Source organism: Girardinichthys multiradiatus, chromosome 13 (genome assembly GCF_021462225.1).
Source record: "Girardinichthys multiradiatus isolate DD_20200921_A chromosome 13, DD_fGirMul_XY1, whole genome shotgun sequence".
In the NCBI taxonomy this organism is placed as follows: Eukaryota; Metazoa; Chordata; class Actinopteri; order Cyprinodontiformes; family Goodeidae; genus Girardinichthys; species Girardinichthys multiradiatus.
In genome coordinates, this window is record NC_061806.1 from 31,988,398 (window position 1) to 32,007,711 (window position 19,314).

General features: G+C 42.1%; 1 protein-coding gene across 2 annotated transcripts in view; it reads left to right on the plus strand.

Annotated features, from left to right (window-relative positions):
• Nucleotides 1-423: 423 nt before the first annotated feature.
• The window catches only part of LOC124879244 (chloride channel protein 1-like), a 46,938-nt gene continuing 28,047 nt past the window's right edge, over nucleotides 424-19,314 (plus strand). Inside the window, exons 1-9 of one of the 2 annotated variants that reach the window (XM_047383670.1) lie at nucleotides 424-522; nucleotides 10,761-11,040; nucleotides 11,127-11,258; nucleotides 11,522-11,650; nucleotides 12,031-12,164; nucleotides 12,302-12,379; nucleotides 12,506-12,584; nucleotides 13,381-13,506; nucleotides 13,921-14,005. In XM_047383670.1, the coding sequence (XP_047239626.1) occupies nucleotides 472-522; nucleotides 10,761-11,040; nucleotides 11,127-11,258; nucleotides 11,522-11,650; nucleotides 12,031-12,164; nucleotides 12,302-12,379; nucleotides 12,506-12,584; nucleotides 13,381-13,506; nucleotides 13,921-14,005 (1,094 nt within the window). In that variant the 5' untranslated portion in view covers nucleotides 424-471. The remainder of the gene's footprint in view (nucleotides 523-10,760; nucleotides 11,041-11,126; nucleotides 11,259-11,521; nucleotides 11,651-12,030; nucleotides 12,165-12,301; nucleotides 12,380-12,505; nucleotides 12,585-13,380; nucleotides 13,507-13,920; nucleotides 14,006-19,314) is intronic. The other variant, XM_047383671.1, reaches the window with a different exon arrangement.

Genomic DNA, 19,314 nt, shown 5'->3' on the forward strand with positions numbered 1-19,314 from the left:
CAATCTCAATGGTATTCAAAAATGTAAAGGAAATGTATTTCTGATTATGCCTTCACTATAACTTGGTGGTAATATGTGGAGAATAAATAGAGACGTTTCCTCTGTATTGTTTTTAAAATGAAGTTGGGAGCGAGATAAAAGCAGTGTCTATCAGTTAATGAGGTTCAACAAAATACTCTGTAATTACCAGGGAAATTTTTGAGATGTGAAATTCTGCACCTCCGGGCCCCTCTCCCTCCGCTATTCCATATCGTTGTGGAAAGCTCATGCTACTGTAACTCCAGCCGGAGATAATTTACACCATGTCCGAATATGTGTGTGTGTCACAGAGTGTGTGTGTGCGCTGGTGCACATGTTGATGAGAGGATGTGTGCCTTTTTTGTGTGTGAGGGAACATCCGGAGCACTTCTGGTAATGCTGAGACTCCCCGTAAGCGACTGGGTTTATTTTTGGGTCAGTGACAGTGTGTCAATGGCTGCCGATGCGTCGGACAGGAAGGCTCTGAGGTACAAGCAAACTCTGGTCAGTGTCCTCCTCTTTATTTCCTCTTTCCTTTCACTTTTCCTCACTCTGTCCAACTCCCTTTGTGTCTGTCAACCTCATTCAGTCACGTTTTTGTGTATCTGCAAGTTCTCAAGTGTCTTCCTGAATTACTTCTCACTCATAACGCACCTGTATGGGCAAATCAAAGTTGTGTAAATGGTGGCCACCTCATTTAGTGTCAAGTCGGTGGAAGAGTTTTCCAGGTTGTGTGCAGAGCAGTTACCTACAACAGGGTCCTACACATGGTAGAATATTGGGTGCTGAGACACTGGGCACCTCCTGATCTTGGCATGTGCATACACACGTGCACACATGACACATCCTGGCCATCTTGTTGATTCCCACTGTTGATTCCTCCACCTGTTTTTCAACCTCTCTACAACTCAATTCTTAAGCCCTGTCTGGACTTCACATGTGTCGGAACAACCCCTGTGCTTTATCTTTGTGTGTATTTTACACACAAATACCATACATGTAAATGTATGTAAGTAAAGTAGAGCGTGGGTGTTCATGTTTCTGCATGGCTGTTTTTTATGTTTGAACCTTGAGGTGTGTTTGTGCGTGTGTCCTTGAACATGTGTTTCCAATGAGGAGAAACCTGATCTTGGAGTGGAATCTGACTCCATTCATGTAGGTGGAATGCAGTGTGAAGGTTGAACATCTGGAGGAGATTTTTTGCCAGATAACGCTCAAGTTGTATTGTTGGATTGTAATTTATGGCAATTATGATTTATTTTTTTCTTTGCCAAAAAAACCCCATTAAAATAGTGGCAAACACTAATTACTAATTATGTTTTGAATACACAATTTATGTAAGGTTGTGAGAAAATACATGTTTAATTGGAAACAGAAAGAAAAAAACTTAAATGATGCTGCTTCTTTGTTTCTTTGCTTATTTATACATTTGTTTTATGAAATGGTCTTACAGTGGTCCTGGTTAGATGGTGAAATGTAAACTTCACTCCTTAAGCCCTGTACATACTCCTTACAAACCTAGAAATGTTTGTCCACATTTCATTCTAAGGCTCTATAGGATTTCTGACCAGTCACCATAGGTCATGTAGTCAGAGCTTTTCTGCATTGTCTTGGTTTTATTAGAAAGTGACACTGTCGTCTTTTGGAGAGGATTTGTCTCTGTTCTCCCTGTTTGTTCTCCAACTAGAACAGTGAACAGAAAAACAACCATATTATGCACTACCAAGTCAAAGCCCTCTTCCACAGGGAAATATTAAAAAGGGCAGCAGTGGCCACACACCTAAAAGTAATGAGATGCTTTTTTTATGCATTTTGATATAGCTGGCAATAACAGTGAGCAGAAAACAAAAACGGTATGTGTAGAAATATATATTTTAAAGTAGGTGGCATAAAAATATACCCAGAAAATTTGTAAATCAACTGGATGTGTTCTGATGAAAATAAAGACCACTCCCACAGGAAAATATTACAGAAAAGAAGAGGCTCAGGTTGCCCAGATATGTATAGAGAATAAGCTGCTAGAACAGTGGCTCAACAGGAAGAGTTGTCTTACAGTCCAAAGGCTGAATGTTCAATTCCAGCTTCCTCCTGAAACACATGTTGATGTGCCCCTGGGCAAGGCACTTAACCTCAAGTTGCCAACCAATCTGTGTATTGGTATATCAGTGTGATTGCGTGAGTGTGGCACTAGCGTAAAGCGCTTTGAGTTGTTGTTATGACAAGAAAAATTTGATTTGTAACTCCCAAATCACACTGAATGTAAAGAATGTTAGTTCTTTTCTGTCAGCCCTGCAAGAGACAACACATTTCTCTGTTCTTGCAGAGTATGTTTAGGCCTTTAATCCTTAGAGTCGGATGTAGTCTTTGCTGTGTCAATTTGTAAAATTAAAATGGCTGGTCATCACAGAATTTCATAGCTGTGAAACTCCTTGTTCTCTGGGATGTTCACCAGAGAATCTGTACAATATCTTGAAAACATTTATACAACTAGAATTTATTTAAATTTTGTCACTTTACAACTACAAACTTCCATGTAATTTGGTAAATTTTCTTTTAATACACCAACACAAAGTTTGGTGTGCATTTGTATTCTGCATTCTCACTCAATATGTTGCTGTGCCTTCAAATGACAGTGCTGTGTTTTGTAGTCTTAATATTGCTGTTTTTTTACTACTGTCCTCCAAGAAACCTCTGGGACCTTCACAGAACAATTGTATTTTACTGCGAACAAATGACTACTATCAGAGTAAATGGGACTCAATACCCACTTCTTAGATTTTTTTAAGTGTTTTTGTGACTCTAGTTGCCTTTGACAACATGTACCAGACAGGAAATGGACATTGAGAGAAAGTGGTGAAGATATGCAGAAAAGGTCCTGAGGTTGGATGTCAAAGGCCCGGGATAGATGCACCAAGAACTAACAGCTTCCATATGCAGCATGGAGCACCTGCTCTACCGCTACACCATGTACTGCCCCACGTTTTCATATTTTTATTTGTATTAGTAAAATACATTGCTGTTCATGGTTGTAACATGACAACATTTTAAAAAGTTTACAGTGTTCGAGTACTTTTGTAAGATACTGTAAGAGTGCTCTAAATAGCTATATGAGCTGCAATAACCCTTTTGTTTATGCTGTCACAATTTGGAGCAGCTCTGTGAGCAGATGGAGATTCTTTAGATTTAAAAACTTTATTATTTTGATCAAAGTCCAGAGGAAATCTGTGACAAAGGAAGGACTCGTGACTACAGACTTGGCTGCCATGTGGGTAATGTTTGAAGCTATGGAGTTAACCTCTATTTTAGAAAACTTTCTTATGCATTTGTTGTACTTCAGATGATGGCTTATAATGGCAGACTTTCACATTCATCCATGTAACTCTACAGTTGTATGTGCACATCAAAGGGTCTTTTAAGTGGCTTTGGCTTTCTTCCATATACAGGTCCTTCTCAAAATATTAGCATATTGTGATAAAGTTCATTATTTTCCATAATGTCATGATGAAAATTTAACATTCATATATTTTATATTCATTGCACACTAACTGACATATTTCAGGTCTTTTATTGTCTTAATACGGATGATTTTGGCATACAGCTCATGAAAACCCAAAATTCCTATCTCACAAAATTAGCATATTTCATCCGACCAATAAAAGAAAAGTGTTTTTAATACAAAAAACGTCAACCTTCAAATAATCATGTACAGTTATGCACTCAATACTTGGTCGGGAATCCTTTTGCAGAAATGACTGCTTCAATGCGGCGTGGCATGGAGGCAATCAGCCTGTGGCACTGCTGAGGTCTTATGGAGGCCCAGGATGCTTCGATAGCGGCCTTTAGCTCATCCAGAGTGTTGAGTCTTGAGTCTCTCAACGTTCTCTTCACAATATCTCACAGATTCTCTATGGGGTTCAGGTCAGGAGAGTTGGCAGGCCAATTGAGCACAGTGATACCATGGTCAGTAAACCATTTACCAGTGGTTTTGGCACTGTGAGCAGGTGCCAGGTCGTGCTGAAAAATGAAATCTTCATCTCCATAAAGCTTTTCAGCAGATGGAAGCATGAAGTGCTCTAAAATCTCCTGATAGCTAGCTGCATTGACCCTGCCCTTGATAAAACACAGTGGACCAACACCAGCAGCTGACACGGCACCCCAGACCATCACTGACTGTGGGTACTTGACACTGGACTTCTGGCATTTTGGCATTTCCTTCTCCCCAGTCTTCCTCCAGACTCTGGCACCTTGATTTCCGAATGATATGCAGAATTTGCTTTCATCCGAAAAAAGTACTTTGGACCACTGAGCAACAGTCCAGTGCTGCTTCTCTGTAGCCCAGGTCAGGTGCTTCTGCCGCTGTTTCTGGTTCAAAAGTGGCTTGACCTGGGGAATGAGGCACCTGCAGCCCATTTCCTGCACACGCCTGTGCACGGTGGCTCTGGATGTTTCTACTCCAGACTCAGTCCACTGCTTCCGCAGGTCCCCCAAGGTCTGGAATCGGCCCTTCTCCACAATCTTCCTCAGGGTCCGGTCACCTCTTCTCGTTGTGCAGCGTTTTCTGCCACACTTTTTTCTTCCCACAGACTTCCCACTGAGGTGCCCTGATACAGCACTCTGGGAACAGCCTATTCGTTCAGAAATTTCTTTCTGTGTCTTACCCTCTTGCTTGAGGGTGTCAATAGTGGCCTTCTGGACAGCAGTCAGGTCGGCAGTCTTACCCATGATTGGGGTTTTGAGTGATGAACCAGGCTGGGAGTTTTAAAGGCCTCAGGAATCTTTTGCAGGTGTTTAGAGTTAACTCGTTGATTCAGATGATTAGGTTCATAGCTCGTTTAGAGACCCTTTTAATGATATGCTAATTTTGTGAGATAGGAATTTTGGGTTTTCATGAGCTGTATGCCAAAATCATCCGTATTAAGACAATAAAAGACCTGAAATATTTCAGTTAGTGTGCAATGAATCTAAAATATATGAATGTTAAATTTTCATCATTACATTATGGAAAATAATGAACTTTATCACAATATGCTAATATTTTGAGAAGGACCTGTATAATGTGAAAATATTAATTTTAGATTTATTTTTATAGTATTAACTCATGTTTGTCAAGCCCGGGGGGAATACAGGCAGTTGATGTTTTAAAGGATGTAAATTACAGCTGTAATTTAAAGATGTAAAATACAGCTGCAATGCACCTGAACTTCTAAAAAAAAATGTTAATGAACAAATAAATAATTATGAATGAAAAACCGATGTTCATATCTCTATTCTGCACCAGCAATCCCCTTTGCCTACCGTTTCATGTTTTATTTCACAGTTTTTTTCTTTTTTTTTCTTTTTCGCTCAGTTATGGCAAAGTAATGAACAATATATATTTTATATAAAAGGTTTAATTTCTCTGTAGCTGCTCAGGTGATTTTAATAGAAAACTCTGATTTTATGTAATATCTTATCTTGTGAATTTTCTTCACAATTTTAGATGAGCTTTATTTTTTTGTTTCTTACAGGCTCTTACATCCTGCCTTGCTGCATCTAGATCATATTTAATCTGACATACAATAACTGGTTTCTTTCTACTCGCTTCAAATTTTAGCCCCAGCTGATTGGAAAATACAAACATGGTTTCCCTCACCAACTACTTACAGTCATTGTAAAGAGAGTACACATCCTTTAAATTTTAGGTTTTTCTATTTCGTATTGGGGTTTTTGGAATATGCTTAGTTTTTCACAAAGATTTTAATTCTAGCATCATCTTTGTTTAAAAAATAATGACAAGATGTGTGGTTGTATACAATGAGGTTAGATTTAAATTTATTGAGAACCAGATCATGTATACTGGACATTAAAACACAAAATATTCTTATTTTTAAATTATACCAACACATAATGTATTTCAGTACAATTGAAACTATTTACAGACACTGTATGAAACAAAAACATTCAGACTAAACTTTTTCTGTCTCAGGTCTGTTAGGATCACCAACATTATTTTTATTTCATAAATGCTACAATCTTTCTTCCTCTCTTTAAGGTCAGAAGTTTAAATACATTTCCTTAGTATTTCTTAGAATTACCTTTTTTAAAATTGAGTCAAACATTTAAGGCCTCCTTACATAAGCTTGTTGCAATAGTGCAATAGTTTGCTTGAATTTTGGCCCATTCCTCCGAACAGAACTGGAGGAACTGAGTAAGGTTTGAAGGGCACCCTGCTCGCACACACCTTTTTAGCTCTGCTTAGGGTTGTTGTTGTTCCTTAGGAAGAGCAATTTGTGCACAAGCGTTAAGCTCCTGGCTGATGTCTTTAGATGTGGTTTCAAGATTTTCAAATAAGGTCAATAATTATTTTAAGTCAATCTTTGTGTCCCGCATGAAAACACCCAGTCATTTTGATGATGCAATGTCTGTACTTTATAGTTTGGGTAGTTTTCTCGAACTGGCAAGCTTCTCTCTTTTTGTTCCAATATGTAAGGCTGGTCAGAATGGCCAGAAATTAGTGTCAGAAATTAGTTATTTGTCCCTAAGTGCATTTGCAAACTTAAAATTGGCTTTAATGTTGCTTTGGCAGTAATGGCTTCTTCCTTGCTGAGTGGCCTTTCAGCCCATGTTGTTACAGGACAAGATAATGACACCCTTACCAGTTCTAGCCAGTATGTTCAAAAGACATTTTGCTTTTGTTCTGGGGTAGATGCATTTCTTATAAAGAAATGATCTATGGGAAACTGAACACTTATCCTTTGTGAACACTGTGATGACTTGACATTCCTATGGTGTTTATACTTGCATACAGTTTATTGCTTTGAACAAATGAACATGGCGCCTTCAGACATGAACCAGACTTGTGGAAGTCCACAATTCTTTTTCTGATATCTTGGCTGGTTCCTTAAGATTTTTCCAAAATATTTTGCTGGGTGCAGTTTGTTTGAGGTACGATACAGCTAATGATGTACCTCCACTTAACTTAAATGTTTCGAATTAACTCATCAGAAGCTTGGTGTACCCAGATTGTTTAACAGCAGAGTAATTACAGTGTATGCAAACATCTGAATATAAAGAAAATAATACAAAATAGTCTAAATAGTCTTTTAGGAAACTGAAATAATTTTACTAATCCTAACTGACCTTAAACCAGAAAACTTAATTTTGGTTTATTGTTAGACTAGAAGAAAAAAGTTTGTGTCTTTATATACAATGGATAAAAATATTAGGTTTCTGTTGGTAATAATAAAACAGTATTGCTGAGAGAGTTATTTATCTTTGAAAAACGCTTTTACCACAAACATCTTTCCTGTACCTGTTGTTCTTTTTTCTAAATAAACATTTCCCAATAGAAGTAATTCCATGTTTTTCCAAGTGGTTGCTTGATGAGACACTGATGGATGAGGATGTGGGAAAGAGTTGTTGGAAGTGTTATGAGGAATATGGTGTCAAGCTGGTACTAAATTTAGTTCAGAGTAGTGTTTCATCTGGTGAGAGTGAAGGCAAGAAACCAATAAGAGTTCACTGTAATAAAAAAAATGGGTAACAAATAGAGGAAAGGTGATTCGTTCAGAGTGAGAAAAGTGGTGACAGTGACATTTAATTTCTGTTACCATAACAACTGAAATTCTTGTTAATCTGCAATTTAAAGAAAAGTGGATTGTTTGACATTGTTATTAGGATCTTTTGGGTTTTAGGTAAACTGACATGCCATACATCAAAAAGAATTTGTGTCAACAACAATCATAATTTTCAGCACTGACACTGCTAGCAAGTTTTTGTGAGGATGAATCATTATGAAAACATTCTGGAAGAGAAACGGCTTCTTTTATTTTAAGTTTCACATAGATTTCTAAAAATGCACTCAAACCAACAGACATCAGCATACTGTACATACTGTACAACCTATTCTGTGATATATTTATAGATTTCTTTTACATATTTAAATGAATGAGTTGGCAAAATTAGGTTTATTGTAAATCAATTAGCAAAAATTGCTTCATGTATGAATTTGTTTTATTATGCTGCCATCTTCATCATTACTCCTTAAAACATGAGGTGTTGAAATATATGCAATTCTTCCAGGTAAAATAAAATAAAATGAGAGTACACAATGTTTTTCATAAAATAAAACACTTTTCTGGGTTTTTTTATTTGGTGTTTTGCAATTACTGTATGTTCCTCAGGTGCAGCTTCATGTCAGTGCAAACATTTTTATCTTGTAGAGTTCATTTCTTTGTTAAGAAATTTAGGCACGCAAAATTTGACTTGCTATAGTCTTCTGTCAAACTAAGGTAAACTGTTCATTAAAACAGCAAAGCACCCATTATATGTTATATTTAATATCAAACACATAAGCTCCTCCTACCAAGTCAAGACAGCTGTGCTTGTTATTGTTTGAGTCTGGCATTTAGTCACAGTTCATTGTGTGTTGCACTCCTCAAGTTTCAGCAACAATCAACTGGCATTTCTGCTCACACGCACTGTGTCTCTAGTGCTTTATGTACATGTACATCTAAATCCATCCTTTAATCAGCCTGTCCATGAACCCGTTAAATTAGAAGCTGTTGAAAGGTTGGTGCATGGATGTCATAAGTGTCAGCAGCATACACAGCTTACCAGCTTGTCACTTATGTTTCTGAAGAGCTATTGTCTATCTGGCATCATGATGTCGGACAGTTTTGCCACTAGTAGCACAGGTGTGTTTGTTAGATTTAAAGCTGATGGAAATAATGAAGAGGGAGACATAGCTTCAGGTTCTTCAACCTTTTTACCAAGTTTGTGTGAAATTGCTGAAACAATTTAGATATTCCAACAGGACAATAATTCCAAACAGCAGACTATCAGTTACTTGAGTGACCTTCTATTTTCTTTTTTTCTTTTGGTTTGACAGTTTTCTCAGAAAACAAAGTTTGGAATTATAAGGTATTAAATAGTTATCAACTAGACACTTAACATACAGTAGATAATCAGCTAAAGTCAGGTCTTCGCAGGATTTTTTTATTTCTGAAAGACATGACAGTTTACCTGCATTGGACAGTACCTGACACTGTTCTGTCCCCTTCTCTATATTTAGACACTCAATGCACATTTTGCTGGGATTGTTCTTTACAAGGACTGGAATGAAAATTGTAAAAAATGATCACTGCAAATGCCATCCCCCACCAAAAAATATCAGGAGAAATCAAAAGGTTTTGCACACTGCTGTACACAATACATGTATACGTGGAACATCTTTAGCTTCTTAGATTTTCTTTAAAAATCCTTCAAATGTGTTAAGAGGCAAAGAATAAAAATCATGAATATTCAGGAGAATTATATGGTCACAAAGATTCTTCATGACACAGCATACTTGTGTTGTGATATTGGACCCTCGGAAATCTTGCTTTTTGCATACAAATGCATACACAGATGCACATATTTTACTCTTCTGAACAGGACAGCTGTAAAGGCCTTCATCATGACATTAGATCGAGCTAAGCATTGCATGCTTAAAACTGACTATGAGGCATTTGTGATAAATAGTTCATTTAGATACCTGTACGCACATGTCAAAGTGTTTCTTAAAATGTTGCTTCCAGACAGTGGTACCCTTCTGAAACACTGGAATCCCCTAACTCTCGTAATATCAACATTATGGTTTGACAAATTGGAGTTAAAAACCTGGGTTGTCTTTGTGCCTTTTAATATCCCAAAGCAGGTTGTAGGTTCCACAGATGACTCCACATCTGCAGAAATTACAACAATGGCAAACAGTTTCCCCAGACATTTTATAGAAGAGAAGCTTTTCCTGCTTCAACTAACCCACTCAGCCATTCATGTGTCTCCCTGCTCTGATCTCTATGCAGATGTCAAAACAGAGTGGCAGGTAGAAAGTCAGGGGAAAAGTGTTAGACAAAAGTCAGATATAATGCTCATAACATGTCAGATATGAAAACCCATACAACCTAATTATGTAGTATTATACCCAAAATATAAATAAAAGGTATAGATCACAAATCTATTTCCACTTTGGCAGGTCTCATACAGGCTGAATTTATGGGAACTAAAGGCTTTTTGGCTAAATCAAAGAGAGCAGTTTTACCATCTGGGGAAAATGAAATTGCCTCATTTAGGGCCGTTGGGTTAGTTTCTGTTGTTAATATGTTTCAAAAAAATAAAGACAATTGTCTGATGATAGATGATTTGATGAAACCACTAACCATGAGTGAAAGAAATAACTTTGTGTTATTCATACTTTCTGAAAAATTGCCAAAATATCTAAAATTCTGCCAGGGTATGTAAACATATGAGCACAGCTGTGTCAGCTCCTACATTAAATGCTCCTCTAAATCTTTATCATTTCCAATCATTTTATGAAATCTCTTTTACTGATGTGAAAGTTGGAGAAAAAAGGGAAAGAATATGATATGTGCTAGGCTAGGTTTGGACACATGAGAGACAAGATGAGGCCATCTTTCAGTTATAAATAAGACATGTTTACTTGTGATTCTGAGAATGAATCTCTTCCCCAGATGTCCTGGGTAGTTTTTGTGGAACCCTTCCAGAGGTGATAAATCTAGATGCTGAGCCCATGTTTCCACTTCCATTACAACCTTTGAGGGTCAACACATGGTTCTGTCTATTTTTAAAATTGACCCCTCTCAGCCAGAGTACTGTTACGCTCCACATTCTACCGGTCCATGTTGATGGGTTTAAATGATGAATGATGTTCAGATGTGATGTAGTTTGCTTTGTTCTAACTGAATGGCCTCCAAACCTTACAGCTCTATGGAGAGTACCAGGAGCACCAAGGAGGCTCGGGCAGAAGGGAGGCCACACGCCTGCTGACTGAGAGGCAGATCAAGAAACATGGAAATCATCATCACAGCCATGGGAGGACACGACATGTACATGGTCGCCATAGTCACAGCCATCAACATGCCGATCACAGCAGGCAAAAGACGAGGTTTCAGCCCAACATGGAAAATGAGGCCGCTGATGAGCAAATGGCTGAAAACGAATTTACCTCCATGAGGAAAATGCGCTCCTACTCCAAATGCAGAGGTGAGCAGCACCAAGTAAAAACATTCAGGTAAAGACATAGGAGGATGCTATCCATTTTATGTTCTTGTGCTGCTTGGTTGTTACAGACTGCATAGCACGGGTTCAACGGTTTCTTGTGACGAGGCTGGGGGAAGACTGGATCTTCCTGGTTCTACTGGGAATCACGATGGCTCTGGTCAGCTGGACGATGGACTATGCCAGTGCAAAAAGCCTGCAAGGTATAACTAAACTCTGACGGAGACAACATTGGCAGTCAGGCATTCATGGTCAAATCTTTGGACAAAAAGAAATCTGTCCCTGTCTGTTTTCTGTAGGAATGTTTTCCCTCCTTTGTTTGATATTACACTTTCAACCCTTCATTTCCACTTTCTAGCACCATAGTTTAATTCCAGTTTTGGTTATCATAGTTTTGTATTTTTGCACCTTTCAATTTCCAATATTTCACAATTTTTTTTCCTTGTCCCAATTCCTCTTTCTTTAGCCTATAAGTGGATTTATAGGGAACTGAGGGGGAACATCCCCCTGCAGTACCTGGCGTGGGTTTCCTATCCCTTGATGTTTATCCTCTTCTCCTCCCTCTTCTGTCACCTGGTTTCTCCTCAAGCTATCGGTCTGTTCTAACTCCTTCCTCATGTCTTTGTCCTCACACTTCTCTGTCCAAACCTGCATGTCTAGGAGAACATTTGTTTGCTCTTACGTTAAAATAACATGTGAGCTTAATCAGTCTGAAATGCACAACTGTTTGAATTTGTAGCACCACGCCCAAGTCTAGTTCAGACTGATCCACATGGGTGTGTACTGGCTAAACCAGTATGGCGTACACTATAATGCCTTATTGAAGTATGACAAGCTTTTAGGAAGAACATTTTCCAAACATTTTCCACCACATCATGAGCTTAAAGATGGAAAGTTGGGCAAGTGGTTTGAATTCCACAGAAGACTGTAGTTTTGCCTCTTCTGCCCAAACTCACCCTTACCTTTTATTCTAAGGTTCTGGTATCCCAGAGTTGAAGACCATCCTGAGAGGGGTTGTTCTTAAGGAGTACTTGACTCTGAAGGCCTTTATTGCAAAGGTCATTGGCCTGACTGCAGCGCTGGGCAGTGGCATGCCTGTAGGAAAAGAAGTAGGTGAAGACGTAAAACATTCATTACCATTAACTATTACCATACTATTAACCCCTTCCTTTCTGTTTTTTTCTTTTAAGTCATTTTTTTACTGTTTGATTTTAGTTTTCCTGTTGTGATCCTCTCCTTCACCCAGGGCCCATTTGTTCACATTGCAAGCATCTGTGCAGCGGTTCTCAGCCGCTTCATGTCCTTCTTTTCAGGAGTTTATCAGGTAAGCTAAATTCAGCTAACAAGGATTTTCCATGTAACCTTTCCCTGTAACTATAAATAACGCATATGAAATATCATGCAGTTTTTGCTTATTTCAATTATCTCTCCTCACTCTCTGCATCAGTAGAATCCCTACTGTTATACAGACATCCTCACAGTGGGATGTGCTGTTGGGGTGGGCTGCTGCTTTGGTACGCCACTTGGAGGTATACAACCATTTCCATGTTTGTTTATTTTCTTAGCCAGCTTTACTAGGAATGCAGTTATACAAGGTCCTTATACCGTTATGAAAAGTGTAGCTTGTAATTATTGAAGTGTTTTCCAGCTTTGTATAATAATAGAAAAAGAAAATAGAGTGTAAAAAGTATTTGCATTACCTAAATGTAATTAATGTCTTGTTTTCTAGAAGATAAAAATCAGAATTTCAAAAGAAGCTGCACGAATCCAGTTTTTGTTTTTTTTACAGTTTCTATAGAGTTTCTGTATAAAATATGGAAATTGTTACAGTAATGGCAGCTTTTCTTCATCTGCCACATCAACTCTTGAATTCAGCATTTCATGCATAGCTATAAAAGCCATAAAAACTGCAGATGCATATATATAAGCTCATACACCAGATTTTTCCTTGACAAACAGTAATCAGTTGATGTAAATCTTGTGATTTTTAAACCATGAGCTTTTCAGAATAACACATGCAAATGTTGTTCTCCATTTGTCTGCCTGCTTATCAGTCTACTTACTCTCCTACAACTATACATGTTTAAAGCTTGACCACAGTATAAATAAATAATACCTCTTTACAGTGAATTTTCTGGTAACACTTAATAATTGGCCATCATGGTGGTATTTTTAAATGTTAAATGTTTAACATAGACACAAATGTGTATGCGACTCCAGTGTCTACCACATATATTTTATAAGATAATGAAAAGGTAAAGCTGCATCATTTGATATATTTTCCATATTTTCAAATTCTGTGCCTTTGTTCTTTTTCTCCAATAGGTGTGCTCTTTAGTATTGAGGTAACGTCCACATACTTTGCTGTGAGAAACTACTGGAGAGGATACTTTGCTGCTACATTTAGTGCCTTCATCTTTAGAGTGTTTTCTGTGTTTAACAAGGATGCAGGTATGGAAGGGAGAGAAAGTTTTGCATGTATTTGCAATGTATGGATATGATCCTTTATATTTCTTACACGAGGGGGCGCCATTTGTCTTCCATTCCCTCACTGAACAAACTAGCAGGTCTTAAGAGTGACTCCGTGTTTATGGGCTTCACCGTTCTTCCCCTCTCTCACCTTTTAGCTGCAGTATATTTTATTTAATATATTTTTTGTTGTATTCAAACAACACCTTTGAAGCTGAGGGTAAAGCAAACCATTTTGGCTTAATAAGACAAAATTTGACTTTATTAAGAGAAAAAATAATGTGTCAACATTTGTCTGATTTGATTTTGTTTTTGACTGACTTGACAAAGGTTGCATGAGTTTTGCCTTTATTTGTTTTCTAGATTTATAAACGTTGTTTTTTGTTTGTTTTCTAGTGACCATCACTGCTCTGTTCAGGACAAACTTTCGTATGGATTTCCCTTTTGATCTTCAGGAGCTTCCTGCATTTGCCATCATTGGGTGAGTAATTGGGAAACAGAGAAAGACATGTGAGGACAGCATTTTTAATTAATTCATATTTCAAATCAAAAATGATGTGGAGAATAAAAAATTCAGAGACAAAGAGAATACCAAATATTAGCAGAATTTATTTCTGAAATCAGGAAAGATGCACAGAACTCGTGACTTTTTTGGCCTTATTAATTCAGTTTTAAAAAAATCAACCAAGAGGCTTCCTCTCAGTAAATACACTTCCATAGTAACATTGTCACCCTTATTTGAGCTTACATCTCTTACGGGTAATTTACCAAACTGCTCATCATGGCAGATGGATGTTTAGATAGAATTACCTTAAGTTAACATTGAACCTGGTCATCAGTATTAGTGATATTAAAGTCTCCAGTTTAAATATGAAATTTTACATTAAGGGCTTGCTCAATCAGGAGGAGGAAGTTAAAGAAAAGTCCTAGAGCCAATATCACCAGCATCACGGTGACTTAATAGACTTAATAGTTTCCTGTCCAGGGATTTAAAAGCGCTCCTTGCAGTGGTGAGCCCAGTCTGCCAGTCACTCACGTAAGGGGTAAATGATGACGTGTTATAAACATTGTAATTCCAAACACAAAATTTCCAGCAGCATTTAGGTGGTAGTTTTTTCTTTAGGTTTTATTCACCATTGTTACTCTGGCATGCAGTCAGGCAAGCTCCACCACTCCATTTTCTCACAACAACCACATTTAATAATAATAATAATAATAATTTAGACTTTATTGAACCACCACCTTAACGTGGTGGAGGGGTTTGAGTGCTCAAATGATCCTAGAGGCTATGTTGTCTGGGGCCTAAATGCCCCTGGTAGGGTCTCCCATGGCAAACAGGCTCTAGGTGATGGGTCAGACAAAGAGTGGTTCAAGAATTCAAGAATCCCTCATGAAGAACAAAATATCGAGGCACGTGACGTCGCCCGGTACGGCGGAGCTGGGGTCCCACCCTGGAGCCAGGCCTGGGGTCGGGACTTGTCGGAGAGCGCCTGGTGGCTGGGTTGCTCCTCGCGGGACCCGACCGGGCCAAGCCCGAACGAGAGACGCGAGGCCATCCCCCAGTGGGCCCACCACCTGCAGGGGGAACCGTGGGGGACCGGTGCAAAGAGGATTGGGTGGCGGACGAAGGTGGAGACCTGAGCGGCCCGATCCCCGGATGCTTAGGCTGGCTCTAGGGACGTGGAATGTCACCTCGCTGGGGGGAAGGAGCCTGAGCTTGTGCGGGAGGTCGAGAGATATCGACTAGAAATAGTCGGGCTCGCCTCCACGCACAGCGTGGGCTCTGGAACCCATCTCCTTGAGAGGGGTTGGACTCTGTTCTACTCTGGAGTGGCCCACGGGGAGAGGCGGCGGGCTGGTGTGGGATTGCTTGTGGCCCCCCAGCTCAGCCATCTCGTGTTGGGGTTTACCCCAGTGGATGAGAGGGTCGTATCCCTGTGCCTTCGGGTTGGGGAGAGGTCTCTGACTATCATTTCAGCCTACGGGCCGAGTGGCAGTGCAGAGTACCCGGCCTTCTTGGCATCCCTGTCGGGGTGCTGGATAGTGCCCCTTCCGGGGACTCCATTATTCTGCTGGGGGACTTCAACGCCCACGTGGGAAACGGCAGTGACACCTGGAGAGGCGTGATCGGGAGGAATGGCCTCCCCGATCTGAATTCGAGTGGTGTTTTGTTATTGGACTTCTGTGCTAGTCACGGATTGTCCATAACGAACACCATGTTCAAACATAAGGGTGTCCATCAGTGGACTTGGCACCAGGACACCCTAGGCAGGAGGTCGATGATCGACTTTGTTGTCGTATCATCAGACCTTCGGCCGCATGTTTTGGACACTCGGGTGAAGAGAGGGGCTGAGCTGTCCACTGATCATCACCTGGTGGTGAGTTGGATCCGCTGGAGGAGGAGAAAGCCGGACAGACTTGGCAAGCCCAAGTGCATAGTGAGGGTCTGCTGGGAACGCCTGGCAGAGCCCTCGGCCAGGGATGTATTCAACTCCCACCTTCGGGAGAGCTTCGACCAGATCCCGGGGGATGTTGGAGACATAGAGTCCGAGTGGACCATGTTCTCCGCATCTATTGTCGATGCTGCTGCCCGTAGCTGTGGCCATAAGGTCTGCGGTGCCTGTCGCGGCGGCAATCCCAGAACCCGGTGGTGGACACCGGCAGTAAGGGATGCTGAAGAAGGAGTCCTATCGGCTGTGGTTGGCGTGTGGGACTCCTGAGGCGGCTGACGGGTACCGTGAGGCCAAGCGTGCTGCGGCCCGGGCTGTGGCAGAGGCAAAAACTCGGGCCTGGGAGGAGTTCGGCGAGGCCATGGAGAAGGACTACTGGTTGGCCTCGAAGCGATTCTGGCAAACTGTCCGTCGCCTCAAGAGGGGGAAGCAGTGCTTCGCCAACACTGTTTATAGTGGGGGTGGGAGACTGCTGACCTCGACTGAGGACATTATCGGGCGGTGGAAGGAGTACTTCGAGGATCTCCTCAATCCTGCCATCACGCATTCCGTGGTGGAAACAGAGGCTGGGGACTCGGGGTTGGACTCTTTCATCACCCAGGCTGAAGTCACCGAGGTGGCAAGGCTTCGGGGGTGGATGAGATCCGCCCTGAGTACCTCAAGTCTCTGGATGTTGTAGGGCTGTCATGATTGACACGTCTCTTCAACATTGCATGGCGGTTGGGGACAGTGCCTCTGGACTGGCAGACTGGGGTGGTGGTCCCCCTTCATAAGAAGGGGGACCGGAGGGTGTGTTCCAACTACAGGGGGATCACACTTCTCAGCCTCCCTGGTAAGGCCTTTGCCAGGGTATTGGAGAGGAGAGTCCGACCGATAGTCGAACCTCGGCTTCAGGAGGAGCAGTGTGGTTTTCGTCCCGGCCGTGGAACACTGGACCAGCTCTATACCCTCTACAGGGTGCTCGAGGGTTCATGGGAGATTGCCCAACCGGTTCACATGTGTTTTGTGGACCTGGAGAAGGCATTCGACTGTGTCCCTCGTGATGCCCTGTGGGGGGTGCTCCAGGAGTATGGAATCGGGGGCCCTTTACTAGGGGCCATCCGGTCCCTGTACGAGCGGAGCAGGAGTTTGGTCCGCATTGCCGGCACTAAGTCTGACCTGTTCCCAGTGCATGTTGGACTCCGGCAGGGCTGCCCTTTGTCACCGGTCCTGTTCATAACTTTTATGGACAGGATTTCTAGATGCAGCCAAGGGCCGGAGGGGGTCAGGTTTGGGGACCAGTGGATTTCGTTTCTTCTTTTTGCAGATGACGTGGTCCTGCTGGCCCCCTCTAGCCAAGACCTACAGCATGCGCTGTGGCGGTTCGCAGCCGAGTGTGAAGCGGCTGGGATGAGAATCAGCTCCTCCAAGTCCGAGGCCATGGCACTCGACCGGAAAAGGGTGGCTTGTCCTCTTCAGGTTGGAGGGGAGTTCCTGCTTCAAGTGGAGGAGTTTAAGTATCTCGGGGTCTTGTTCACAAGTGAGGGAAGAATGGAGCGGGAGATTGACAGATGGATCGGTGCGGCTGCCACAGTAATGGGGGCGCTGTGCCGGTCCGTTGTGGTGAAGAGAGAGCTGAGCCGAAAAGCAAAGCTCTCAATTTACTGGTTGGTCTACGTTCCTACCCTCACCTATGGCCATGAACTTTGGGTCATGACCGAAAGAACGAGATCCAGGATACAAGCGGCTGAAATGAGCTTCCTCCGTAGGGTGGCCGGGCACTCCCTTAGAGATAGGGTGAGGAGCTCGGCCATCCGGGAGGGGCTCGGAGTAGAGCCGCTGCTCCTCCACATCGAGAGGAGCCAGTTGAGGCGGCTCGGGCATCTATATCGGATGCCTCCTGGATGCCTTCCTCGGGAGGTGTTCCAGGCACGTCCCACCGGGAGGAGGCCCAGGGGACGGCCCAGGACACGCTGGAGGGACTATGTCTCTCGGCTGGCCTGGGAACGCCTTGGGCTCCCCCTGGAGGAACTGGAGGAGGTGTCTGGAGAGAGGGACGTCTGGGCGTCTCTGTTGAGTCTGCTGCCCCCGCGACCCGGTCCCGGATAAGCGGAAGACGACAAGTACGAGTACTTTATTGATCTCACAATGAAGAAATTATCCTCTGCATTTAACCCATCCCTAAGGGAGCAGTGGGCTCCATTGTCTGGCGCCTGGGGACCATTCAGGGTTTAAGGGTCTGCGCTCAGGGACCCAGAGTGGCAGGCTGTGGGATTCGAACCAGAGTATTTGTGGCCTTTCCAGCACGCAAACGTCCTGCTCTCTAACCACTAATCCACCACTCCCAATGTATCTACAGGGGTTGGACAATGAAACTGAAACACCTGGTTTTAGACCACAATAATTTATTAGTATGGTGTAGGGCCTCCTTTTGCGGCCAATACAGCGTCAATTCGTCTTGGCAATGACATATACAAGTCCTGCACAGTGGTCAGAGGGATTTTAAGCCATTCTTCTTGCAGGATAGTGGCCAGGTCACTACGTGATACTGGTGGAGTAAAACGTTTCCTGACTCGCTCCTCCAAAACACCCCAAAGTGGCTCAATAATATTTAGATCTGGTTACTGTGCAGGCCATGGGAGATGTTCAACTTCACTTTCATGTTCATCAAACCAATCTTTCACCAGTCTTGCTGTGTGTATTGGTGCATTGTCATCCTGATACATGGCACCGCCTTCAGGATACAATGTTTGAACCATTGGATGCACATGGTGTATTGTCATCCTGATACACGGCACCGCCTTCAGGATACAATGTTTGAACCATTGGATGCACATGGTCCTCAAGAATGGTTCGGTAGTCCTTGGCAGTGACGCGCCCATCTAGCACAAGTATTGGGCCAAGGGAATGCCATGATATGGCAGCCCAAACTATCACTGATCCACCCCCATGCTTCACTCTGGGCATGCAACAGTCTGGGTGGTACGCTTCTTTGGGGCTTCTCCACACCGTAACTCTCCCGGATGTGGGGAAAACCGTAAAGGTGGACTCATCAGAGAACAATACATGTTTCACATTGTCCACAGCCCAACATTTGCGCTCCTTGCACCATTGAAACCGACATTCGGCATTGGCATGAGTGACCAAAGGTTTGGCTATAGCAGCCCGGCCGTGTATATTGACCCTGTGGAGCTCCCGACGGACAGTTCTGGTGGAAACAGGAGAGTTGAGGTGCACATTTAATTCTGCTGTGATTTAGGCAGCCGTGGTTTTATGTTTTTTGCATACAATCCGGGTTAGCACCCGAACATCCCTTTCAGACAGCTTCCTCTTGCGTCCACAGTTAATCCTGTTGGATGTG